Source organism: Haemaphysalis longicornis, unplaced genomic scaffold (assembly GCF_048455015.1).
Source record: "Haemaphysalis longicornis isolate Haplotype H1 unplaced genomic scaffold, Haemaphysalis longicornis Haplotype H1 scaffold_10, whole genome shotgun sequence".
Taxonomy (NCBI): Eukaryota; Metazoa; Arthropoda; class Arachnida; order Ixodida; family Ixodidae; genus Haemaphysalis; species Haemaphysalis longicornis.
Window position 1 is genome coordinate 45,650,577 of NW_027526204.1, and position 27,168 is coordinate 45,677,744.

General features: G+C 49.9%; 1 protein-coding gene across 2 annotated transcripts in view; it reads right to left on the reverse strand.

Annotated features, from left to right (window-relative positions):
• Positions 1 to 8,874: 8,874 nt before the first annotated feature.
• Nrg (Neuroglian) overlaps positions 8,875 to 27,168 on the reverse strand; it is a 31,889-nt gene continuing 13,595 nt past the window's right edge. For both annotated transcript variants that reach the window (XM_077689311.1, XM_077689312.1), the window contains exons 3-7: positions 26,804 to 27,114; positions 25,674 to 25,917; positions 21,134 to 22,422; positions 20,143 to 20,576; positions 8,875 to 11,033 (exon numbers count right to left, since the gene is read on the reverse strand). In XM_077689311.1, the coding sequence (XP_077545437.1) occupies positions 10,802 to 11,033; positions 20,143 to 20,576; positions 21,134 to 22,422; positions 25,674 to 25,917; positions 26,804 to 27,114 (2,510 nt within the window). In that variant the 3' untranslated portion in view covers positions 8,875 to 10,801. The remainder of the gene's footprint in view (positions 11,034 to 20,142; positions 20,577 to 21,133; positions 22,423 to 25,673; positions 25,918 to 26,803; positions 27,115 to 27,168) is intronic.

The window sequence follows — 27,168 nt, forward strand, 5'->3', positions numbered from 1 at the left end:
GCGGCCTTGGACGTAGCTCCTACACCCTGACTGAGAATCTGTGATTATTATTAGTTCCGCAGGTGTCTGCGTTATCGCCAGTGCTATAGCTACCTCTTCGGCCTGTAGCGTCGTGACTCTCTCTCGAGAGAGAGAGAGAGAGAGACAACTTTATTAAGGCCTGCACTTTACCTACAGGCGCCCGAGACCCGGTGAGGGGGCAGCGCCGTCGGCTGCTGGCGTTTGAGGGCCGCCAGCGCTAACTGGACAGCCTCCCGCTGTGCGTTAAGATCGGTATGTGTTGCAGCACTTGCTAGGCGTGGCGGTAGTACGTCCGTAGCACTGTCTTCTACTGCACAGTTCCATAACATGTGCGCCATAGTGGCACGATCGGCACCGCACACCGCACATACGTCGCTTGTGTATAAGTCCGGGCACACATGTTTTGCGATTACAGGTGTCCACATTGCGCGAGTTTGTAGTTGCCGTAGCATCGTTGCCTCTTGCCTGGTGAGCTGTTTGTGAGGCGGCGGGTACTTCCGCCTACCTTCACGGTACCAGCTCATCACGTCTTTGTATGAGGTAATTGGCTCCATGTCTTCGTCGTTGATTTCCTCCGCGGGTTGAGTGGTGTGGTCTGCGCTGCGGCTAGTGAGAGCACGCGCCGCCCGATCTGCCCCTTCGTTGCGGTTCTCTCCTGTATCCATTGGTCCCATGTGCGCCGGGAACCATTTAAGCACCACCGGCATTGCTCTTTGTGTGAGGGTCCTGCACACCCTGGCCGCGCATGGAGACACGTTGTTTTTGGCAAAGTTCATAATCGCGCTTTTCGAGTCGCTCAGTATCGTTGTGCAGTTTGGGTTCGCGAGCGCCAGCGCTATGGCTAGCTCTTCGGCCTGTACTGGGTCCCGTGCCCGCACGCTGCCAGCCGTGCACAGCTTCCCGGAAGTCGCCGCAATCACGGCCGCAGCATACGTACCCGGTCGACCCGGGTAGGTGGCGACATCGACATAGTAGGCGCCCATGTCTGATGTACGTGTGGCCGTGAGAGTCCTGGCCCTCGCTAGCCGGCGCTCCCGATCCGCTTCTGGGTCCATATGTCGTGGAACCGGTGCGACCTGCAAAGAGCGAAGCAGCCCGCACGGCAGCGCCGACCTGCCCCCACTCTCCCGCAGCCCCTTGCAGAGTCCTAGTCTGAATAGTATAGATCTACCTGTTTTGGTGAGTGCTAGTCGAGCAAGTTGCGCGGTGCGCTGTGCTTCTGCGATTTCAGCTAGTGTATTATGTATTCCTAGTTCTAGGAGTCGTTCGGTGCTTGTGTGTGAATAGAGGCCTAATGCTACTTTATATGCTTTGCGTATGAGTGCGTCAGTCTTCCGGCGCTCCGCCGCTTTCCAGTTGTGGAAGGCCGCGACGTAGGCTACGTGGCTGATTGCGAACGACTGCACCAATTTCCGCAGAGTATCTTCCTTCATGCCTGCATGTCTTGTGGATACCTTCCTCAGGAGTCGTAAGGCCGTGGATATCTTCGTGTCGAGTTTTGCAATGGTAGTGCCATTATGTTGTGAAGCTTCAATGTGGAGTCCAAGCACTCGGAGTGTTTTAACGTGCGGGATGTTTCCTCCGTCTTTCGTCCGTAGATTGATATCTGGTTGGCCATGTTGTGCCGTTGTTCCACGTGGTGGTATGATGAGAAGTTCGGATTTAGCCGGTGCACATACGAGTCCCGTGCCCTGAAGTTGGTCTTCTATTTCGTCTATTGCCTGCTGCAGCGATGCTTCGATCTCGCCGTCGCTGCCTCCTGTCATCCAGAGAGTGATGTCGTCAGCGTAGATGGTGTGCTTGACGTTCGGGAGGCTTTGGAGGCGTTTAGCTATCCCGATCATGACCAGGTTGAGCAGCAGCGGCGAGATCACTGCACCCTGCGGCGTGCCGATGCTTCCGAGGCTTTTGCTTGGGAGTTCTATGTCGCCAGCAATGATGGTTGTAGTACGGTCCGTTAAGAAGTCTTTAATGTAGGCAAAGGTGCGTTCTCCCATATTTAATTGTGATACTTGTCGAAGAATGGCTGAGTGATGAACTCTATCGAACGCGCTCTGTATGTCCAGGCCCAGCACGGCGCGGTTGTCCAGGGTGTGTGTTGGTCGGTCGAGGACTTCATGCTTGATGAGGAGCATGGCGTCTTGTGTGCTCAGCTTGGCCCTGAAGCCGAGTATCGTATCTGGGTAGAGTCCTTCTGCTTCCAAGAACGCCTGCCAGCGATTCATTAGCACGTGTTCGAACACTTTCCCCATACAGGATGTTAGAGAAATGGGTCGCAGGTTCTCGATGTTCGGTGGTTTGCCTGGCTTCGGAATCAGCACTGTTCTTGCGCTTCTGGGTAGCTTGCCGGTGCGCCAGCATGTGTTGTAGTATGCCGTCAGCGCCGCCACCGCAGCGTCGTTGAGGTTGCGTAGCGCCTTATTCGTTACCCCGTCCGGCCCCGGTGCCGACTTGCAGTTGATTGTTTGAAGCACTGCACGGACCTCCCATTCCTCGATGTCTGCATCCAGTTGAGCATTTGAGGCACCCGTGTAGTTCGGGAGGGGGTCCGGCGGGGTGGACGGGAGGTATTTGTTATTTAAGCGTCTGCAGACCTCTGCTTCGCCAAGCTATTTCTGTGCTTTGTATAGAGTGCGTGCTAGGACGTGCTGTTGCGTTCCTTTCGTCTTATTTTCGTCAAGCAAGTGGCGTAGCAGCTGCCAAGTGCGGCTCTTGTGCACTTGGCCATCCGCCTCTTGGCAGACCGCCACCACTGTTGCTTACAGAGCACCGCACTATGCTTCTCAATGTCCCGATTAATCGTAGCGATGCGTTTGCGAAGCTTGCGGTTGTGCCGCTGACGTTTCCATCTGTTCTTTAGTGAATTTCTTGCTTCCATTAGGTGTGCCAATCGACTGTCTACGTGCGGGGTATCTTCGTCTGTCTCCACTTCTGTTGTGGCTGCTCGCGCTGACGCATTGAGAGCGCGCGTCCATGCCTCGATGTCAGTGATTTGCGTCGGCAGGTCAGTGAGGGCTTCTCTGTATTTGTGCCAGTCTGTTACGGTCTGTTTTCGGGTTGTTGGAGTTCTGCCGTGCAGGGGTATTGTGATCTATAGGATACAATGGCCACTGCCCAAGGTTTCGTCCGGGTTTCGCCACCGAAGGCCGGCTGACTTACTGAACGCCAGGTCCGGGTTTGTATCGCGTTGCACGGACGTGCCATGTCGCGTAGGTACTTATGGGTCATTCAGGAGTTGGTAGCCTGCTTCAGTGGTTTCCTCAAGCAGGCTACGTCCTTTTGCTGTAATTTTCGAGTATCCCCACGCTGTGTGTGGGGCATTGAAATCTCCGCACAGTAGCACGGTGTGGTCCTCTGCTAGCTGCTCCACCTTGTGTATGAAGGTCCGAAATCTTTGTTGATGCTGCTTCGGATTGCTATAGATATTGAAGATGAAAGTGCTTTGCTTTTGTTTTCTCCCTGTGACGACTTCGACTGCCAGGAGTTCGAGAGCGCTGTTGTTGGGTAGATCGTGTTCGATGTAGTTAAGTCCTTTCCTTATTAGAGTACACACTCCCTGCCCAGCGCCCTTCCCAACCGCTCGCGCGCTGGGTGGGCTAGCGTATGAGCGGTAACCCGGCAGGCGTGGGGGATCTTCGCTGTGCGTTTCTTGTAATAGGATTATGTCTGGTCGCCGGCTGGACTGTCTGATGTGTTGTTGTAGTACGGTAGTGCTTTTTTTCCGCGCAGACCATTCGCATTCCACTGCCACACAGCTAGCTCATGCGTTGATGTTACTCGGGCCATGTCGGGCGGCGGTCTGGGTGTCGGTGGTGGGTAAAACTATTTGCCTTGCCATGGCCGCTTGTATTTTGAGTAGTGTATTCTGTACTGTCTGGAACATTTGTTCCACTTGGGTCAGTCGGGTAGCGATGTCAGCCGTTGATGCCTCTAGTGCTGCTAGTCTTATGTTGGTCGATTCTCTTTCTGCAGTGAGGGAGGCTTCTGTGTGGGTGAAGCATTCCTCGAGATGTTGAAGGCGTGTCTCATTTGCTTGAGCTTCCGCCCCGGTTGCTCGTCTCCTCTTCGCTCTAGGTTCGGGTGCGGCAGCTGCGGTTTCCTCTTGCGTTTCTTCTTCGAGCGGCTCTTCAATTGGTGTTTCGGTGGGCTGCTCAAGCGTTTGCACTGTCACTTGGCGTTGCGCCGGCGTTGATCCCTGTTCTTGGCCTCGGTTGGAGAGGAGCAGGTCAAGCTTTCTATTCATCTCCTGTAGGCGCCTGTCCTGCTCTGCTAGTTGCTTCCTTAAATGTTCGTTTTCTTTACGAAGTTGTAGCACTTCGGGGCTGGCTTGGGGTGCGCCCGCCCGCTGTTGGTGCTGCGCGGCTCCTCGATTCGTTCGCGATCGCGCCATGTCAGCCCACGATGCCGCGCCTTCCCCGAATTGGCTTTTGCAAGTGATTTTGTTGTCCGGATGGGCTGCGCCGTCTGCCATTGGAGCGCTGCCGGTTGCTGCCGCACGGACGTCAGCGCTAGCCATCTGTGCCGCTGCGCCGCTCGGCTGCAGCTGCGGGAATTGCGCTAAACCTAATGGCGGCTGTTGTTCCGCCATGTGCTTCTTCTCCCAGCGGCGGCGCGTCACCACGTAGGGGATTTTATAGCGGTTCCTGCAACCCGCGACTCCGGTGGGGTGCGCTCCGTTGCAAAATTTGCAGTGCGGTTTGCATTCTTGTTCATGGCTGGGGCTTGGGTTTGGCGCCCCACACGCAAAGCATACCTTTGTGCCCGGGAAGGGGCATACATCGGTTCTGTGTCCTACCTTGCCACAGCAGTGGCATACTTCAAAGTGCTGGCGGTATAGGCTGCACTTGACTAGCATTGCACCGTATTTTACATAATTGGGCACTTTGGTGCCCTCAAAAGCTACAATGACCGTGGTTGAGTTCCCTATTCTATGTGCTTCTAGTGCTAGCGGATTGGCTTCATGTATTATATTATCCTGAATTTCTTGATGTGAGTCGGTTAACGATATGCCCCTAATGATCCCTTTAGTGGTGCCGTTTGATGCCGAGAGGTATGCGTGGACCTCATATTCTCTGTCTCCGATTTTTAGTAGACTGATTCGTGCATATTTGTCGGCCCTTGCCTCTTGCGGGGTGCTTACTACAATGATGTTTGTTTTGTGCTACGTTAGTACATATAGTATCCTCTCGTGACTCTTGGAGTGCTGTGCCTGTCGCCGCGAAAATGGCGGCCATTAGCTTTGAGACCTCAGTACGTCCCACGTTAAGACCGCCGCGGGGCCTGATGACTACTTTGATATCCTCTCTCGGCAGCGTTCGAGGCATGCGCGCTGCCTTGCTAATCTTAGTGGTTATCATTTTAACAAATTTTGCTTGCCTCACCGCGGGGGCTGCGAGAGTAGTGGTTGAGGCCGGCTCACCTTTTGCCGCGTCGGCCGCGCGCTGTCGATGGCGTCTGCCGGCCACCTGCCAGCCCTCTGTGTCGGTTAGCGCCAGGTCAGTGCCGGCGACCGCCACCGCTGTATTTCCCTCGTTGTAGTTAACGATCACGTGCGATGGTTGAGAGTCGTGCTTGGTCTCCGTGTTGTTGTTGGTGTCCATCGTCGCGTTCTCTTGGGGGGTGGTGTCCATTGCGTCGCGTCGGGGGCTGCCGCCGGCGTGCCCCGAGCCGAGCTCGCGCTAGGCCTAAGTTAGGCTTAGCTGGCCGTCCGCGCCTTGGGAACTTTGTTCGTCGGTGGAGAGAAGAGAATTCGTTGCACCTCACCGAATATGGGGTCAGTCGATTCCTTGGGTCAATGAGCGTTGTAGCGGAAATTCTTCGATGAGATGAAAGCGCACTGCACAAATGGGGTATTCTACGGAGCCGACGCAACACACGACTGCTCGCCGTGGCGACCGCAGCGCCCTCCCTCGTGACTCTCGAGAGAGTGAGGCTCGTGGTGTGGTTGTCGATTTCCGTTACGGTCGCCACCATGGCTCCACGTCTTGCATAATCTGCGGCGTCCGTGTAGTACACTTTTTCGCTGGTGCCATTTTTTTTTCTCCAGGGCTCTAACTCGCGCCTCTCTGCTTCCCTCGTGGAACTGTGGGTGCATGTTTTTGGCAAGGGGGTCACTGTGATTATTCGGTGTAGTTCGCCAGGGATATTTTCCGTGGATTCTAGAGCGCGATAAGGGATGATCATGCCTAGTCACAGTAGAAAGGCCCTGCCCGCATCCGTCCTTGATAGCCGGTAGCCCTGACTGAGAAGGTGGCCTTCAATCAGCTCGCCCACAGTGTTGTGAAGCCCAAGCTTGAGGAGACAGTCGCTGGAGGTGTAGGCTGACAAACCGAGCGCTCGTTGATACACATTTCGCAAGAGAGTATTCAACTTGTTCTTCCCAGTCGTAGTAAAGCGTAGGGCGTCACATACGTGAACCTTGCGACAATGAACGACAGGGCAAGTCTAAGTGTGTCAGCCTCCTTCATGCCTCTTCCTTTGAGCGCGATCCGACGAAGCATGTGAGCAATCTGCCAACTCGTTCTTTCCAAATTCCTTATCATCGGGGTGTTTGCGCAATCTGCTCCGAAAATTATGCCTGGAATTGTGATTGGTGGCACCATTCAGCATACCCTGCTCTGAAGGTACATCGGCTCGCCTACCGCCTTTACTGCGCACTAGGAGCAGTTCCAATTTTTATGGGGCGCACGACAGTCCACAGTTCTTGGCATACTGGTTCACGGCATCAGCCACGATTTGGAGGCGGTCGTCTTGCATATCCCCTACCGAGCACACACCGGTCCACACCATGATATCGCCGGCGTAAAGACCGTGGTGTAAGTCGGGGATCGACGCCAGTTGTTCAGGCAGGCTGATTTGGACTTTTTCTTCAGAGTGCTAGCTGGGTCATGTATGCGAAATCAACTTTTTCTTCGGTGTTGGTGGTGTCCCGTTTATGCCACATCTGCACTGCTGCTTGAATGCAACAGTTGGGTTTGATGTACATAAAATCTCCACTTTTTCTTCAAAACATTAGCTGGGTCTGATCTGGACTACTCCGATATACATCAAATCTGGGCTTTCACTTAGAAGCATTAGTTTGGTTTAACGTGCGTCAAGCATGGACTTCTGCGTCACATTCAATGGGTCTGATATGCAGTCTCGACTTTTGCTTGAGAGCATTACTTGGGTCCAATATATGTCAAACTTGGACTTTTGCTTTGGAGTGTTAGTTGTACAACAGCGCCAAACAACTACCAAAGGCAGTTTGCCCGTGGCCCTTGTTTAGGTAAGAGGATGTTGGTACCATAACTTTGCTCATTTCTCAATCAATCTTAATTAACATGTGGGCATTTGCACTAAGTTGAATAGTCATGAAGAATTTCAAGTACTTGACTGGTTATATTGATGAGTCGCGTCACAAGTAGTTCCTTCACTTCAGGTCCAACAGATGGCACAGCGCTGCACATTAGTGTTCCATGAAACAGAACCAACACAACATTATTTCAAAACTGTCCTTTGCCAACGTATCCGGCTACAAAAAATTTCACACTCATGTACCAAAATGTAACAATATTATAAATGCTGTAAGCTGGGCGGGCTAACCAGCCACTGCACCGAATGGATGAGTGGAGCTGCCATTGCGCCTGCCCCAAACACTCACCTGCCTGTCAAACCAGACATGCCTAATTCATACAATGTGTGACGTTACAAGTTTCTGTTCGGGCTGCTTACTCTCGATCCTAGCATGCATTTCCTGGCATTGCGCAAATCGTAGGTAGATGTCGGTGTCATATGCAGCTGCTCCAGCGTGTCCATGCAAGAGCCATGGGAATTTGTCCTCAAGTTCTATTTTGAGTTTTCTATTTTCCTAGCTACACAAGTATTTCTCACCAATAGCTGTGAAATTCTGTTCACTCTTACGCGAGTTAAGAGCAAGTAAAATGACTTTTTTATTTACAGATCAAATTTAATCAAATTAGGAGCATTTATATAACTAACCACTCTAACAACAAAACTGAAATCAGTTTAAGGATACCTTCTATACTTTTCAAGTTATATGACGAATTACCTGAAACAAATTCAGCATGATTAACTAATTAGGCAAGAAGTCAACAAGATTATTATTCCAGTGTGATCATAAATGTCTATTCTGTGCAAGGAAGCTATTATATTATTGCATTATATCCGCTAGACAAAGAAAGAACAAGAAAAGTTTCACCTTTCTATCGAAATCAGAAATAGTTCCATGTTAAAATGGAAGTGAAACTTTTCTTTTTTGGATACCTAAAGGAAATAAAGCAATAATCTAACAGCTACTTTGCACAGAACAGACCTTCCTGACCACGCTGACATAAAAATCTTGTTCAGTTCTTGCCTAATTAGTTAATCTTGAGGCAACTTTGTGGAGGTGATTAGTCTGGTAACTCAAAAAGTATAGATTTTTTAAAGTATAAGTTTTGCTATCAGGTTAGTTAACTACATAAATTCTCCTAATTTCTTTTATAAATAACGAAAATAGAATTACTTGCCTAACCCCCCTTAAGTTACTTTTGTTGTCTACATGTTTTTCTTTTGCAGATGCTGGTGTTTGTGAAGTTAACGTGAACAGTACAATACAGATGCATTTGTCATGTGTTACCAGACAAGTACAGGGGACTATGAATTGCAATAAGGTTGTCCTCGTTTACTATTGGCCTTTTCGCAGTTGCACTTGGCGGCGTGGTGAACTGTAGTGAACTATTTCAAGTGATGCGCAGTTGTCTCCTAACAGGTGCCATTTTTGAAAAACAGCCAAGCATACCAAGCAATAGAAGATGCAACCCTTATCGGTGTGCTTTTTAAGTGCGTTTCAGTTGCAATAAACAAACATGCTTCACAGCAGAAGGCCAGCTCTTTATTTTCTTTCAGCAAAATAACACAACTCGCTTCGATCTTGAGGTTTCTTCACAAAGCTCAAAATACACATCTGCAACCCATGTACACCACGTCACATGAACTATAGTGAGGACAGGCCTACCACGCAGTGACATTACTGGCCACAGACATGGGACTTCGGAAAAAAAAAAAAATTACGAAATAACATCGTGAACACCAACCACTAGGCGAGTATAATCCCCCAATATGAACACAGCTGGCCTGCAAACGGCTGCAAGCTAAAACACAAAATGAGATTCGTCTGCTTCGGAGTGCAAATACTGCACTCGCGCAGAAGGCGGCAGCAGAGAAGCATCGCTGCCGCCCACTACGCAGGGCTGGCCACACTGGTGGCAGCGAATGGGAGGTAATGAAACACAACACGCGATATTGTTGTGGCTAAAAAGTCCACTAAAACGTTCTCTTACAGCTTGCTGCTACGTTTGTTTTTTTAGGCAGTGAGAAAAGCTTCACAGTTGCTTGCCTTAGTTGCACTGGCTAGCCCCGGTTGCACCCCGCTCACTTCCAGCGCTGCACAACAAGCAAAATGACCTCAAAATGTTGTTGTCGATAAAATACTTTAATTTCATCAGGTGGAAATGTAATTCAAATGAAGCACAGCATTGTACCGTGTGCTGATGGATGTGCAGGTCCAGCCAGTACGTTGGAAGCAGCTGGATACTACGACAGCCTGCTTCGGCCATAGGTGGGTGGATACAAGGCAAAAGTTTGGGCATGTGGTCGTGAGTTCTTGGCTTTTCCTCGTACTGTACAAGCCGCAGCCATAGCCTCGCCCGCCCACATGCCCAAAGCTGAAGCCCATTTTGGTTCGAAGCAGGCTGACGCACGCTGTCCGAAAGAGCCGACAACCGAGGGCGCAGCCCTACTAGTTTCACCCAGAGCTGCGAAGACAGCGCATAGCAGTGGCAGGCAGCGCCACCTTCAAAGCTCCGCGAGAATGAAAGATCGAAGCCATTAGCTACCACAACAGCAGCTGCCTTTTGCATTTTCTTGCGGTGCCGTCTAAAAAATACGAAAAAAACGTCGTCGTACTATGTACAAAACTAAAAACAGCTGATGCACATGTAGCCTCTTGGAGACAAGTCACAGACAGGGTAAAGAACGACGGATGAAACAACACAAAAATGCGTCGGAGCTCCCCTCTGAAGGATAACTTTAAGATCTACTGGAATGTGCACTGCAGAGAGAGGCTGGAGCCCGGGTCTGTGCTTGGGCCCCCCACACCGTTCCTGCTCTCCCCGGGGCCTTTGTGACCTCGGAGGACGGAAACACTCTCGCCCCCGCCGGGCGCTTCCGGCAACAGTGCAGAAGCAGCCAGCCAGCCACTCCCCCACTGGCTGCACCGACTGCGCTTGCGCGGTGCGGAAGCACTAAGGTTAGTCGGCCGTTGTTGCACCAGGGCAGCTTCCTCGGTGCACTGGGCTTGTCTAGAATGCAACGTAGCGCACCAAATTTCACAACCCCGCTCCCTCAACGCGTAGTACGCCCCAGTAGCTACCGTGGAACAGGAACGAAAACCTTTGCTCAGGCCAACGAATCCTCGTCAAGTTACGAAAGCACCGCGACAACAATTGATAGCGAACGGAAGGGACGCACAATATCCCGCGTCTTCCTCTTCCGTCCTCATGCTGTGCGTGCTGCGGTATTTCCCTGCACGTCCTACGGAAGCTGCACAGGTCGACACACATGCGGCCGCGTAGCAGCGAAGAGCAAAGCCTCTTAAGGTCACACAGCATTGCTCGGGCTGACTAGGCCGCACTGCGGGCGGCAAGCTCCCAAGAGATGGCGAGCGGTGCAGCCAGTGGGCGGAGGGGAAGAGCGAGGAGCCAAAAAACAGAGGAGGAGGAGGAGGAGGGGGGCTGCCTCAGACGAAGGTGGCCAGCGCCGAAGGGGAAGTGGCCTCGGGGGGCCGCTGCTGCTGCTGCTGCTGCTGCTGCTGTCGGCGCTTGGGGCCGTACTCGCCGATGAAGGAGCCGTCCTCGCCAAACTGCCCCGGGTCGCCTTCCCCGTACTCGGCCATGCTGTCGCTGTCGCTCTCCTTGGCGCTAGAGTGCAGCGAGGTCCGGCTGCCGCGCACTGGCGCCCCCTGCTGAGCACTGCACGGGTGGAACGGGGAACATCAGTGCGAGGGGACACACTAGCGTCGCTCCGGCGGCACTCCAGACAGAACACGGAACAGCTCCAGCTCGAGTGCAGGTGCAGCTAAATGTATTTAAAGAATGCCACACCAGTACACCAGTGTTGCTCTTTTGACCGCACCTACATCACGGGTTGTTTGCTCAGATCAGACACAAGTACATCCTGCTACACAAACAGATATAAATAAAGGTACATCTATGGGGGACTGAGAAGTGACTACCACTCATTGGCATATTGAAATGTAAAACACTGCTAGGCAAATAAAACCGGAACAAAGCAAGATGCACATGACACCCAGCACGCTGGTTAGCTAGCAGATAATCAGCAGTGTGTCAGGCCTCCATTTATGCTAGGCCACTGCGTGCACCCCTTGCAAGCAGAAAGCATACAACTCTTAGTGGCAAAAAAAAGTTCCGCATCCTTTCTTTCTTTCTTTTTTTTTGCCTCTTTAATTACTTCCATCTTACCACCAAGCACCCATGTGTTCATTTTCGCCACATCGAATGCAGAGTGAAAAATATAAAAACAAACATCCTAGGCTGCAATCCAATCCTGACTGCTGTGCTTACTAGAATCTAGGCTAATACGTATTAAAAGTTGGATGTAAAAGTAATAGGTTTGCTTAAATCAGACGACTTACTAACAAACACAGCGAGTGCTCAGTCAAACGCGAAAAGTGGCAGTTCACATCGTATACAGGCTTCACTAAAGAAAAGCTTGTAAATCATATAGGCAAGGCCGGAACTTGGCATTGGTGAAAGAGTGCCCTAATAGGAGGAGGTCTCAAGATGAGCCTAAGCACAGCACTGCAAATGCACTTGAAAGCACTGACTACTGCGTGAGCTCTATGAGGTTGACAGCTACAATAAAGAAAGTAACAACAAACCTGCAGTAACGATGGTGTTGAGTATACCCGACAAGGTTTGTGGCCAATAAATAAGTGGGTGTGAATGATTTTTACTTTCAAAGCAAATAATGCTTTTGATAGAACAGCTGCAAATTGAAGCGATTATTTTTCAACTTGCAATAAGAAAACTGAAAATTACAATTAATCAAGCGTGCTTCAGTAAGTGGCCTGTAGAACAATAAAAGGCGCATCAAAAAAGTTTTGCGAAATTTTCTTTACAGGGTAAAACAAACATGTACAAGCTTTCTTGCTGTGTTAAGCCATTTGATTATGTATAATTTACACAGGGGCAACTTTCCTCCCATGTGGTGACCTCAACCACAAGAAGTGCTCAAGTGCCCCATCGTAACTAGTGTATAACTATATATTCTGACAATTCTTTGACCATCACTTGATTAGAAAACCAAGGACTATGCCTGCAAGCAGCCAAGCTGTGGTGACTGGGGCAGGACCACATTATCAGGATGCCAAACGAGAAGCACTATGCCGGAGTTGGCAAAATGCCAAGGAGATAAGCGGTACAGTCTATCCCACTACAACGAAGCCCGCTTCAAGGAAATTTCCGCTTCAACGAAACTTTTCGAATTCCCCCGTCAGCTAGCCATAGAAGTCAATGCAACAACGTACTCGCCACAACAAGCCATTTGTTTGGCTTGCTTTCGCTTCAACAAAATTTTCGTTCGTCAAGGCTGGGTTTGAACAATTACACAATAAAATAGGCATAATGCCAGCTATCTGTAACTTTTGATACATTCAAGGCACTTAGCTTCTCCGAAAACATGTGCCACGCGCCACGCTACCACTCATAAACAAAAACAAACTCGTAGGTGGACGCCATTGCTTGCTGGTGATAACAATATGCCTGGCCGTCTTTACACGAAGCGCAGGCCCGGTTCACCAATCCAGAGCTACAGCCAATCCGTATCCAGTTGAAATCGCGCGAATGTGCCCTGCTGCTAGCGTGGTGCCGTCATGTATGCGTTGTGAGCAGTTGTCATTGCAGTTTTCCTTCTTAAGTTCTTTAAAGTCAAAAGCAAAACTAACGTTTTCATGTTAAGTCGAACCTGCATCATGTCCTCCTATCTTACTGAAGAGTGCGCGCTAGCGATAACTGCAAGCGCTGCGCGGCTTGCCTGCCAAGGTCAGCTGCCGCTGTGCCTAGTCAGAGGATAAGATAACGGCACCTCTCCTGCATGCCACAAGGAGAGGGAGGCTTCTGATGGGTCCAGCAGCTATCTGCAAGTAATTAGCTCGGTGGATACGCCTTGTTGTAAAGCAACATGTTTTGCGACTGCATTTCTCCAGCACCCGCTCCCTAACGCGCTCTTCACGTGCAGGTAAAAATAGATAACCATTGGTATGTTTGCTATCCAACTAAACACGGCGCAATTGCACGTCAATCCTCTTTCTAAACATTGCATTATGCTGTCAATGGTTGGGATAATATACGGGGCTATTTTCTGGCCCTTCCGTGGTGTGTTGGGGCAGATTTCACCTCGACGAATTTCCGCTTCAACGAAATTTTTCGCATGTCCCATCAATTTCGTTGTAGCGGGATTCGGCTGTACTCCCTCCCCACAAGCACTTTCCTCTGGTCGTTTACCCACATGTCCCAGATGCAACGCGAGAAAGCTTGCCGCCGCTAGAAAGTCGAAGCATGTTTTTTGCAGAGGTCGATTGCAAGCATTCAAAAATGCGATACATCTGGCGCCCCACTATTCGAAAAAGAATGCTTTGCATGTGTTTTAGTGGGGCATTTCTCATTTTCAAGAACAGACAATTTCATGCATGCAAGTTTATCGAAACAACTGCCCATCTGTGTTTTTGAGCTTCGAAATGCTTCAAAAATACAAATACTGGAAGTTATTTAAAAGTGCTATTCTATTCTAAGCCGAACTTGATATTTGGAAGTTTTGAATATCCGCACTCCCCTACCAATAAATGCTGTTTTAGTTATGTAGCTGCTGCTATACCTGCCTATTTCGGCCGGTTTACATTCGAAGAAATTTATGTTTTTATTCCCCGGCCTTATGAATTTAAAAAACCTCCGTAGCCCAGACTTAAGTAAAGTAAAACCTCCGTGACACGAATATCAGGGGGTCACATAAAATATCCGAAATTCCCATCGCCAAAAAACAATCAAAATCAGCATATAAAAAGCCAGAAAACCCATGACTAGCCTTGAAGCAGTGAATCCAACCAAAGGAGGCCTTAAATTGTCCATGCCGAGCAATGATGCCACGTCAGGAGCCTTTTAGCAGCCAGCTACGCGCACACCAGCTGCAGCAACTTCTCTAAACCATGTTACCATGCACTGTCTTTCCCCTCCTTTTGCGTTCATGCTGAATTGCTCTCTATTTTGCAGAATCTGGTCCTGCTGACCAACAAAACAGTCGAACCCCACAATAACGAAATTGCCGGGGAATTCCAAAAAATTCACTTTCGCGAGAATTTCGTTGCCGTGAGAATGAAACATAAACGACAAGGGAATCACCCGCAGACTGAAAATTTATATCTGTCAGTTGGTTATATAACTTTGCGAGCTTTACCTTGCAGCAAATTCACACCTCAGCCATCACACTACAAGTGGTTCATTGCTAGTTGTTGTGCCCGCCTAAAAATGACCGAATCGTGTCAAGCGCATCCAAAACACCCCGCAGGTTTGCCTTCTCTGCAAGCTTTTCTCCTTGGTCCTCGGCACCAAGCATGCTCAAGCATGCTAGCGAAGTCCAGCTTCTGTTGACCAACTTTGCCAGATCGTTGTTCCAATGCTTTCCGCAAAACTAAATGAGCACCGTGTTGTTGATGTCCAAAAAAGCGACAGCCGCCACTGTTTTGTTTTGTGAAGACTAGCAGCTGTGCTTTTCAAAATGGCAGAGAACGAGGTGCATGCAATTCTGAACTCATCAGCACCACCCTCCCTTCCTACACTTGGGCAATGATGGTAGCCTAATCTTGTACAGCTGAACTTCGTTATAAGAGACACTGATGTAAGAGACAAATGGGTATAAGAGACACTATTCACCCACATGGTTGGCTGCCCCATCTTTCCCATTAAATTGACCTCTTTTATAGCAGACATTGGATGTAGAAGACTGGTTATAAGGGACAAGTCATCCTTGAAGTTTAATCAATAATCTCGCTTGTAACAGACATTTTAACTTCAGATGCAGTGTCACCAGTCACTAATTGCAGTTGCTTCCATTGTGGAAACACAGGTAGACGACAGACAGGTGCAGTCGCTATTTATTATAACTTCAGCAAACACAAAGTGGTTCAGTCAGCTATGAAATGACGATGAGAAGCCCTGCCAATGGAAATGCAACTGACAGAAGTAGTTGAAGCTTACTGCCATTCATTGGATGGAGCGCGATCACACATGCGGGCTCTCCTACTCGCGTAGCTCCCAATCAAGAAGCACTGCAGACGTTGAGTCCTGCAAGCGTAATGAATAGCCTGAGCACAGAGAGAGAGAAAGACTTTATTTGAGGCCAGCAGGGAGTGGGAGGTCGGGATGCGCAGAGCCTCCACATCCCACCCACGTTCACGACGTCCTCGGGACTAGGCCCCGCCGGTGTCGGCGTGAGCGGTGCGCGAAAGGTACACAGCGGAAGAAGCTGTGCGCTCTGGTTATTCATCAGGCTTGTGAACCCAACATCTACGATTCATCTTCCACAAACAAGGAAAGGAAAAAAAGCTTGTAGAATCGGTTGTAAAAAACAGTGTAAATACAGTCATGAAGCAAATGAAGTTTCATAAATTCTGGGACCAAACAATAATTACAATGAATCTTTTGAAACATGCTGTAGCGTTCTTTTGAGCTTATTTTAGTCATACGGTGCCCACATTGAACTAGGGTCTGATCAGCAAGTGAAAACATGGTACCCTGCTTATAAGAGACATCTCGTATAAGAGACAGAAACTGCTCCCCGGTACGTGTCTCTTATAAAGGGGTTCAACTGTAGCTATAAAGCCTTCCGCTTTTGGGCTGGTAGAGGCATCTTATAGAGAGTGCGTGTGCCGAGAATGTAAAAAAATTATCTGAACAGTTGGGACTGCTTCGGTGCTTTGAAGGTGAAACACAGCCATATTATTGGATGGAAATTTTTACATACTTTTCCACCAGTTGACAGAGCAGCGAAACCTAGCCCTTTACCCGTCTTAATTCGTTTTAATCTATTTACTTCCCATTACCCCACTTTATTCCACTTTAATCCACCCTAATCCATCATATTCCACCAACATTAACCTTAATCCACCTTAATCTAACTAAATTCATCCTAGTTCATCGTCCATGTTAGTTCCACCCTAATCAGGCCTTAATCCATCTTATAGTCCACCCTGATCAATATTGATCCACCTAATCCCCTATGTTAAAGGGACACTAAAGCCTGAATGAAATTTAGTTTTAACTGAAAGATCATACGTTTCGTAGCTGTCTCGGCTTTTGTTCGACGAGCAACGATGCGTTATTTGCTGACAAATAAGTAAATAAAGCTGGCATTTCTCTCACCCGCTTCCCTTTCATTTTTTCGTGACGTAGACATTGTGTCACAAAATAGGAGCGAATCTCAAGCGGCGTGCAGACTCTGGGGATTCGCCGGCGGCGCAGAGCGGCACGAGCAAAACAGCTTGCCGCCGCCGCGGCGCCACACGGGTCTAACGGCAACGTTTCTCTGGCCAAGGAGGCTGGCTTGGGCATTTGATTTTTCACTGACAAAACGAGAAACACGTTTAGATGCTTGAGCGGCCAATGTACCCACATGCTCTGGCGTCCCATACCCCGTCAAGCCAGCTGTGAGAATGGAGGGCTGCAGCAAAGCTGCTTCTGAAGCAGCAAGCGCCATTTCGAATATCAAGCATAGCGTCCTGGACTCCCAGCTGGCGCCTTTACAACACCTCTTCTGGAAATCACAGCCATTTCATATTATCTCTCTCACCCAACGCGAACCTGGTGTGAAATAAACCCTCTTCATGGCAACAATGTCCAGTAGTCATCGTAGCCCGCGCACAGTGATGCTAGCTTTACGGATTATCAACGGCGGCTTGCGGTAAATGGCGGATCGGTCAGCTAACCACTCGCAGTAAGTGCATTTCACGGGCGATTATGTTCGAGTCGGATGCACTTCACCGATAGCAACATTTTAAACAAAGCGTTAGTTCTCCTTCTACTCCTCCTCCACAGCGCGTGGAGAATGGAAGATTAGAAGCTCGGGTGGCTTGCTTAGCCACCTGAACTGCATCTTGTTCCTTTAGCAGATTCTAATCAAGAGACCTTAGCTGCTTCCTGCCGAGTATATTGCTTGCAGAAGCTCAGGCACTCACCGTCGTAGGTTATTAAATTCACTAGTTGCATACCAATGCTTTTGAAGAACGAAACTGGAAGCATGATAGCTGACGGAATAGTGAGGGAAGCAGCCTGCCTCGCAGTGTATAAAAGCTGCAGACTGTTTTTAGATAAGATAGGCTCTCGAAAAGCTTTGGTTTACGTTTATTTTAGGTGCTCAACCACTGAGGAACTCTTTATTTCAGGTAAACATCTATAAATGCTTCTCCAATGAGCTCTCGCCGTCCACTACTTTTGTGAGGTACCCAACCGTGGTACCCAAAAACATTCGGGGCGTCGTCCCATTTTCAAGTTTCTAGCATTTTCTGTCTGATTAAACGCCTGCTAGTTGCAAGAATGGTGTATTTAGATTATCGGCACTGTAATCCATTGCTACAGACCAACTTGTTCCCACCCTTTTGTGTCCCTTTCATCTATGTTAATCCACCTCGATACATCTTAAGGGGGGACGTGGCTTTCAAAATCAACTTTTTTATTTCTTTGTGGATTTTGATGAAAATTGGCACAGCAACTGGAAATGCTTCCGTGATAACACCATGAAAATGTCAAACTAATATTTTGAAAACTTTTTTATGTATTAAATTTTCTTTCTGTTCCGCTTGTACTGAGCTTGAGCGGCTTATAAAACACGATAGAAAAGTTGTTCGAAGTGCTTTGCATTCCCAAATGAATGGACGAGGTCGTGACAGTTTTAGAATTTTTTTTTTACAACACAATGTTTTTTAGTTTTCATTTTTTTAGAGGTTAATGTGCAATAGGCATGTTGACTGTGAACGATTATTTGAATTAAAAAATCACAAAAAACAAATCAGGAAAACCAAGAGTGTCACGACCTGAACTGTTTATCAAGGAATGTAATGCAAGAAACGAAATCAAAATAGACCCAGCGGTCACAAAAAAATCCCTGGTACAAGCGACGGAGGTGGCAAAAAAAACTGTTTTGAGAAAACGGCTTCCGAAGTTGCAACATAGGTTTCACTTATCAAAAGTCATCACGGTTGTAGCCTTTCATGTCCTTTTGAACATGGGGCTTCTGGAATGCCTTGCCTTGAAATTGGAGTGCCTTTTACAGCCTTTTTCTTTCCAGAAAACATCATTTTCAGCTCTTCCGTGAAGAGTACATACCCCACTTTGCAGACCAAACGAAGGGGGAGATGGGTTTCAATGGGCTTTCAATGCAAAGTAGGTTAGCTGGTTGGCTGTATCGCACTGAACAGCCTCCTTTTGCAGTGTTGTCACCATGGCAACAAGTTGAGCATTTTTTTTACTTAAATTTGAACATTTTTGGCTTTTTTTTTTGTTTTATCATCTTGCCTGGCACAGCAACTTAGTACTCATACGTGCAGGTGTTCATTGCCAAAAGTTTGCATACCACAAGGATGAAAATGAGCTACTTTGAAGCTTGGTAGAGTATTCTGCATAACTCCCAACTTCAATGCAAGAGCATATTTTTTTAATACTTTTGACATTCAAGGCATCCAATATTTCTAGCAGCAAAGCCAGTATGCCCTAAGCAATGGTATCAATAATTTCCCTAAAAAATAACTGTTAAATGCTGCGACAGTAACGTACATTTTTAATGCACAAAACATATTTTTATTCCTATATTACTAACTCAAACCTGTTTGCATGAAAATTACAAGTGCACGGGAAACGTTGCGCAATACGGGCGATATGGCTCGCGCGCATCGCAGCGCACGCTTACCGCGACATATCGAACTTTAATTATACCTGATATGGCTGGTCAGGTCGCTTTTAAGATTAAATCTAACGTCGCAGGCATTAATTACAACTACTGGCGTTCAATCGTAACCGGTTGCCCAGTCATGTGCTGCTCCAATGCGCGTCGGCTATGCCGTGCGCGCCAGCGCGTTTGACGCGTCGAATGTTTCTTTCTCAAGGCTAGCGAGTCCACAGCCAAAACACAGCAATAACTAAGCGTGTAAACATCGCAAACCCGACTAAAAGTTCACTTCAGGAACCGCTATCGCAAGCGCGCACACCGCGTCACCCTCCGGGGTCTGGCGACGGTAGAGTCACGCGCACCACGAAGCATTCGATGACCTCCTCCTTTCGAGCCACACAACTTCCCGTAATCTGGCTCGTTATCTCCGGCATTCCCACCGCGATAACGTCCGTGTTGAATACCACAGATTGAACAGAAACTCGGCCGAGCGAAGCGGCGAAAATGAACTCAATCCGCTCGCTACGCAGCTCAGGCGGCCGCCATCTTGCGTTGCGCCCGTGACATCCAATCAGGAGGGTCGATGTTCTGCGCCCCGACCGGAGGACCAATAGCGCTTCAGCATCTATTTCTAGCTTCGTTTGTGCGTCGTTTCTTTTCTGCCGTTTATGCGTTTGTGAATGAACGAAGATAAAAGAGACGAGCGGAACCGGAAAAACGATCGCTCGGCCGATCTAACCATATCAAAATGGCCGCGCCCGGTGGCACCGTTGCGGAGATAGAGCGCTCCGAAAATTGCCGTTTTTTCGCCCTTTTGCGCTGATAGTTTGTCACCGCGCCTGACAAAAGTATTTTTTTATGCCACTTTGCGACGCTTTTCAGCGTAAAAACTTTGCGGACGCATAGAATAGGAAACATAGAAGCCGAATATGCGGGTTTCAAAAAAACGATGTTTTGGTTGAAACCCGCATGAAAAAAAGCACTGGCTCCAATCCCACACGAGCCCGTGTTCTTTTTCTCTTTGAAGAGGTGGCTATTGGTACCATTTGTGTTAATGCCTACGACAACAGCAACAGTCGCTTTTCACATTCAACAAGACGTCAGCCAAACAAAGGGCCCAGCACTCACGGCTTGGAGTACTCGTGGAAGCCGCCGTCGTAGTCGAGGTCCCGGCCCTGGGCCACCTCCTTGTCGTGGACGGAGTACTTGCCGCCCCGGTTGCGCTTGACCAGGCACACCAGGATCAGCAGGAGCAGCAGCAGGGCCAGGGCGCACATCATGCCGATGAACCAGGCGGCGCCGGCCACCGCGTTGGGGCTGCCCGGCGCCCGGATGGCCAGGCCGCCGGTCTCCACCTCCTCGATGCGCGACGGCCGCTGGTGCTTGCCGTCCACGGCAATGACCCGCATCTCGTACAGGGCGCCCGTCTCCAGGCCCTTGACCAGGATGTTGTCCTCGTTCTTCTCCACCATGGTGGTCTCCCACGTCTCGTCCCCCTTGCGCCGGTACTGCACGTAGAAGTGGCTGCCCGGGTGGCCCGCCATCGCCGGCAGCCACGTCACCTGCACGCGCGGAGGGAGGGAGCGACGCGTCTTTTCTACTGCTTCCGTCCAAAACGGGTCCCGTCCTCGGAAGGGTGCGACGTACTCGCAGTGAGGCATCACGGTCGCTGCCGTGGTGCATACTCTGACAGTCACGCCGCGTTGGCTGATTATAACAGAGCATACATTATAACAGTGGCCATTACAAACGAGCTTGACTGTTAGCACAATTTGCAGCTCAACAGCATTGCCAGACTCTATATCTTAAATGATGCCATCATTGCCCAGCATGGAGGTTTGCACTACATCTAGCACTGAAAGCAGGTTAAATATAGAACGAGGAAAAAAGTGGCGAAGGCTGCATGTGTACACATCACTGTACACTGTATCACTGTACATCACTGCTTTCAGAGGTTCCTCACATTACGGGGTCATGTGACACAGTCCTCCAACTATTTGTTCTGCATACGGGTTTAGCCTACAACAAACCAGGGCACACGATCAAAGCCCTGCTCTTTAGCCTGAGAAAGCGTTCAGAGAGAGCCTCCGAACGCCGTGCACGGTAGCGGACAACCCACCTGGACAGCTGCGTGCCCATCGCGGTCCGGCAGGTAGGCCCAGGTGAAGTCCGGCATGTCGGGCACCCGCTCCGACTGGTCGGCCGTCTCGAGCTCGATGAAGTACGGGTCGCCCTGGCCCTGCGCGGTGGCCGCCTGGATGGTGATGCGGTACTTGGTGCGCGGCTTGAGGCCCGCCAGCTTGGCCCGCGACTCGAGGGGGTCGCGCACGGGCGGCTGCCGCTCCATCTTGGGCCCCAGCTGGGTGCCCTTGACCTCCTCGTAGTAGATGTGGTAGCCCGTGAGCACGCCGTTGGTCTCCAGGGGCCGCTTCCACAGCAGGTACACGCCCGTCGAGCCCATGGGGATGCCCTCGAACGAGGCCACGGGGCCCGGCGTGCCCTCGGGCGTGTTGAACTCGATGCTGTCTGAGGGCGGGCCGTTGTACATGTCGTTGAACACCAGGCAGTGGACGAGGTTGCGCGAGAAGGGCCGGAAGAGGGACACCAGCGCGGTGGTCACGTTGGCCGGCACCACCACCTCGCGCAGCTTCTCCTCGCCCTCGTCCGGCGTCCACGTCTGGATCTTGTAGCCGCGGAAGTGGCCCCGCACCGACTCGGGGCTCACGGGGCTCCAGGTGAAGTTGGCCGACCGGGCGTCCACCACGTTGGCCAGCTTGAAGTCCTGCGGGGCGGCCAGCGGCACGTTCTCACCCGAGTAGCCGATGACCTCGGTGGCGGCCGTGTGGGCCTGGCCGCGCCGGTTGTGGGCCTCCACCTTGATGCGGTACGGCTTGAAGGTGGGCTGGCCGTACTCGACGTGCCGGTTCTGCTTCCAGTCCTCGATGAGGCGCGAGCTCCAGGTGGCGTCGGGCAGGTCGTCGCGCTTCCACAGCACCTTGTAGAAGAAGCCCGGCGCGTTGTGCTCGATGGGCGGCATGGGCGTCCAGCTGATGAGCAGGTTGTCGAAGCGGTCCCCGCGGCCCATGACGCGGTCGGGGTTCTTGTGCGGCACGTCCTCAGGAGTCGTGCACCTCGACGATGCCCCGGAGGGCAGCGAGGGCCCGATCTTGTTGCGTGCCACCACCCGGAAGGTGTAGTTGGCCCAGGGACTCATGGACACCTTGAACTTGGTGTCTGGCGCCGGGATGTTCACAAATGCGTCCTCCCACGTGTCGGGGCTGAATGAGGTGTTGTACTGGATCGAGTAGGACAGGATGGGCGCCCGCCGGTCGCCTGTCGGCTTCCACTCCACCAGGGCCATCAGGCTGTCGCACTCCACACGCACCATCTGTGGCGGGTTCGGCACGTCTGCAGAGAGGAAAACGAAGAGACGGAGACACATTATTTGCAACAAGACCGTGAACAAGGATGCAAGCTACGCAGGTGCCACAATGCGAGTTCCAGGAGCACACTTTATCCACATCGGGAAAGCCCATACATCTTCACAGAGCGCCTCACAATACATTTCAACCCTGCCTCCTTGAACCTGCTCGAAATAAAAGTGTCTTTTTTTACCCACACCAGCTCGGCAAGCTGTACTGACAACATTTAGAAGAATTAATGGACAGAACTTGCCAGCGCCTATTTTAGCTGGCTCGCATGCACAATCATCTGCCTATTTTATGTCGACTGTGGGATGAAGGCCTCTGTCACAGGCTTCCAACTGCTCCTGCCTTGGGCTATTTGAGTCCATTCTCTTCCCCAAAAGTTTCTCATTCCTCCATCAAGATGTCTTTCCCTACTTCTCGTCCCATCTCTGGGTGGCCAATCTGTTAGCCTGATGGTCCAGCCTTTCTCAGCTTTCCATATCACATGTCCAGCCCAACTCCAGTTCTTTCTCTCATTTCAGTTAGGATGTCTTTCACCCACACATGGCCCGTAATCCATGAGGTTCGCCTCCTATATAACTTGAAGTTTTACTTCCACCATTCTCTTCATAATTGATTACCATCAAAGTTTTCTTTTGAGCAGTTTCGCGAGTCCTCGTGTTTCTTCCCCACAAGAAATCAACAGACACACGTAATGGCTGCATATCTTTCGTCTTCGTGGCAGAAGTAGCCTACGTTCATCACTTGAGAGCTCTTACCAAATGCACTCAACCCCACACTGATTCTATGCCTGATTTCTTTCTCCTAGTTTGGTCCAGCACTGACCATTTGTTTAATAGTCAAATTCATCCACCTCTTCCAATATTCCATCACCTACGTTGAAAGGGAGGCTTCACATGCCCAGAAAGACACAAGTTTTTGTAGTAACAGCAAGGTTGCAAGGTCTTTTAAGAAACACTCCAGTCAGCCCACATGGTTTTATGCCTGGCTTTCCAAATATTTTGCTTGAACAAGCTCTAGCAGAATCCAATGAAACTTTTCGGCAACACTAGAGGCACAACCTGTACGCACATGTCATTTCCAAGAAGCTGAGAAGCGCTCTCTCCCGTCTAACGTTGTCACATCACACACCATTGCCCTCGTGGGTCAGAGGTTAAGGCTGCACGCACGGAAGAAAGCAATTGGAGACATCCAAGAAAGGCTAATTTTTATAAGACTACACACTAAAGTACAAAATGTACTTATGTGAATGCTGTGCAGCATTTGAGCCTAACAAGAACGTTTGAAGTACAAGCGACTCAATGGATGTCCTACCGGCACTGGGCTCTCAGAGCTTAAACCTAAAAGTGCACTGTACCTGAAACAGAAATGACAGAATTCACTGATCATGTAGGTAAGCTTTGACCCAGCTGTGCGCCATTAGTGCACAAGTCTTAATGCTAATAAGCTTTTGTTCGTACACCACACTTCAAACTAAAATGGATGCAAAAAAAGCCTTCGCACAATGTGACGAACCCAACCAAAGCTTAATGTTATAAATGGGTCAAAACGATACAAATATCTCGGTGTCACACTGTGTTGAACGGTATAATTTTCGGTTACATTGTCTCAGATGCTACATTTTCCAAAACCTATAACAGCCAATTTTGGTGGGCCTCAAGGATTAATACTGGGCCCACTCCCTTTTATCAGCAACATGCACAACATCATACCCCCAGTTTACGCAAAAAACAGGCCACCCTGCTACCAAGCAACATACAGTTTATGCCCATTACGGTGGATCTGGCAACAATAAACTTTTGGTTACAACAGACTATTTCTGTTGGTTTGTTTCGTTCTGACGCATTTTGAGTGAAATCCACTTTGCTCAGGACGGACCCGGCTAGGCTACAATAGACTAAATTTTGGCCAAAAACTGGAATGACAATGTCAATAGCCGACTTTTGCAGTACCGACACCCAATATGCTTTTTCTTTGCTTATTTTGGCAAAGAAACTATTATGACTGACAACATTGTTGGCATAAAATGGGTCGTTGGTGCAGTCAAGCCCAGCCAGTGCCAGTGGCCATCTCTTTTTTTCGTGCAACCAGCGGCAGGGCAGCTGATGGCAGATAAACTAATCAGATGTCAGATAGTTGATGTCGGATAAACTAAGCATAATCAACACTGTCAAACATGGTGAAAAACAGGCCAAGATCACGAGAAGTACAGTCCTGTCTAAGCAGACGGCTGGCTCGACCATCTAAAACAAGGCCGCTGCCAAAAAACATGATTCCGGTGAGACTGAAGAACAGCGCTTCTGAATAAGCTGTGATGCACCTGGAGGTCCAGTATGCTGGTCAGTTTTTTCCGCAATAAATAACTTTTTTTCCGCAATAAATAACCCAGGTTCAGTGAAGTTCGGCATTTATTATTCCCATGCATGCACCGTTCCCGTTCTGATCGATGAAAAAGGAAAGAAATGCCTCAAGCATGGGGAGAGTTCCCATCCATTCTGTGCAATCTGCCAATGGCTGTGCAGAGTCCACCTGGTCGAACTTTCGGTTTGACAGCTGTCTTTCATTAGATTATTTCGCACCAGCCGTTTTACTGACCAGACTCGGATCATTAAAAATGACTTGGGGAAAACCTGCCTCATCACGAAGGGTCTGAAAAGAGCCTGGCTAATTCTGTTCGCCATGACTCATTTTTATAGCTGGTTAGTAACTGCTCCTAGCTACATTGTTGCTTTATTTGCTCAGCTTAGCGCGTGTCTCTATGAAGTCAATTGCATGTGCTAGGCCTTTACCAAGTGCTGGTACTAAGCTTCGAAAAGCGTTAGGTGATTCCTTCCCGCACGTGGTGAACTCCATGCAGAGGTGGTGCAGGCATGTAGAAAGAACACAATATCTGTAGCAGGCATACGCAATACTGGTCAAAGTTCCCAATGAACGCTCATATACCCCACCCTTTTCATACACTGCATACTTTGGGTGCTGCGGACATTTTTTGTCCGGATTAAAAGGGTCCATTGTAATGGCGTAGACTGTATGCAATAACCAGTCCAACATCTGCTCCGTCAGAAAGAAGTGCACTCTAAACCAAGCGCTTCAATGTAGCTGATTTGACAGAACTGGCTGTAGCATGCTGTGTCTAAAATGTAACGCCTTACAGCACGACGACCCTAGAATAGCAGGGAAGAAAAGAACGCCCGACAAGCGCGAAGCCCCGAGGCGCAAGCCGTCACCCACCCTGGACGGTGAGGGTGGCCTGTGCGCGGTCGCTGTCCAGCTCGGTGTGGGCCACGCACGTGTAGATGCCCGAGTCGAGCTCGATGGTGCGCGTGATGGTGAGCGAGTTGTCGCCCGCCTGCACCATGCGGGCGTCCGCCTCGGGGTCCACGGGCTGCCCGTTGAACAGCCACTGGATCTTCAGCTCCAGGCTCGGGTCCGCCTCCGCATTGCACCGGAAGGTCGCACTCTTGTCCGCCGCCACCTGCGCTCGGGGTGGTCCAGGCGAGCTCAGGAAGACGCAGCAAAACTCGTTGCCAGGCTACAGTAAAGCCTCGTTACAAGAGGCACTGCTACAAGAGACACTTGGTTATAAAAGATGTTTGAATGAAGATGGTTTGGTTGATTTTCCTATGTCCACCATGTTAGCAACCTTGCATACAAGAGACCTTGGTTACAAGAGACGCGTTTCTTGGGTCCCTTGCGTGTCTCTTGTAACGAGGTTCTACTGTACTCGGTTCATTATTTTAGGAAAAAGCGTGAGACGCTAAAAGTACGGGGCCAGAAAAGCACGAGAGGGCAAAGAAGGCACAATACAATAAATAGGGGTGCTTAATTTGGCGACCGTTTTTGTCGTTTTGTGCCTTCCTTTGCCCCTGCCTTTCTAGCGCCTTGCAATTTTACTAAAGCAGATGTAATGGGTACATGCATTACGACAGGAAATGAGGCAAGCAGCAATCGTGGCCAGCAAGAAGTGAGGCCCAAACAAACCTTGCGCAGCACAAAACACACTGAAATCAAGGTTCATTCGCAACATAAGTGCAAATCACAGGTCGAGCATTGTTTTTTTATTTTTATTTTTTGAACTTGCCCGATTTTGCCAGCACAATTTTTTATGTCGTTTAGAGTAAGACAAGAAACTTTTTCGTCATCCTGGCACAACACTACAGTGAAAACTCAATTTCAGAAAAGCATGCACCACGCAGCGCATTGCTTAAAATGCATTGCTTGAACTCTCCAATGTGCCTTCGAATAGGTGTCACAGGTCAGGCATTTCTACGACACTGGCCCAATCCTTTTTTCTACTTTGCGATTTCACGCCCAGCTGCAAGCAAGCAGGCATGCCAAGAGAGAGAGAGAGAGAGAGAGACCTCGTAGTTCTCTGGCGGCTGCCGGATGATGGTCTTGCCCTTGACCTCGAGCGAGCCCGAGGCGGAGGCGTCGCCAAACTTGTTGCTGGCATAGCAGGTGTATTCGCCCTGGTCCGTCACGAGCAGGTCGTCGATCTGCAGGTCGCCCGAGTCGAGCACCTTGTAGCGGCCGCCCGTCAGCTCCTGCGCCTCCTTCATCCACTTGACGTCCGGCCGGGGGGCGCCGAACACGCGGCAGCGCAGCGTCACGCGCGACGTCACCACCGCCAGTGACAGCTGCTCGGGGGCCTCCGTGATGGTCGGCGGGAGCGCTGCAAGAGGCGGCAAAGGAGGCGGAGACAACCCCCAAAAACCGCGGTTAAACC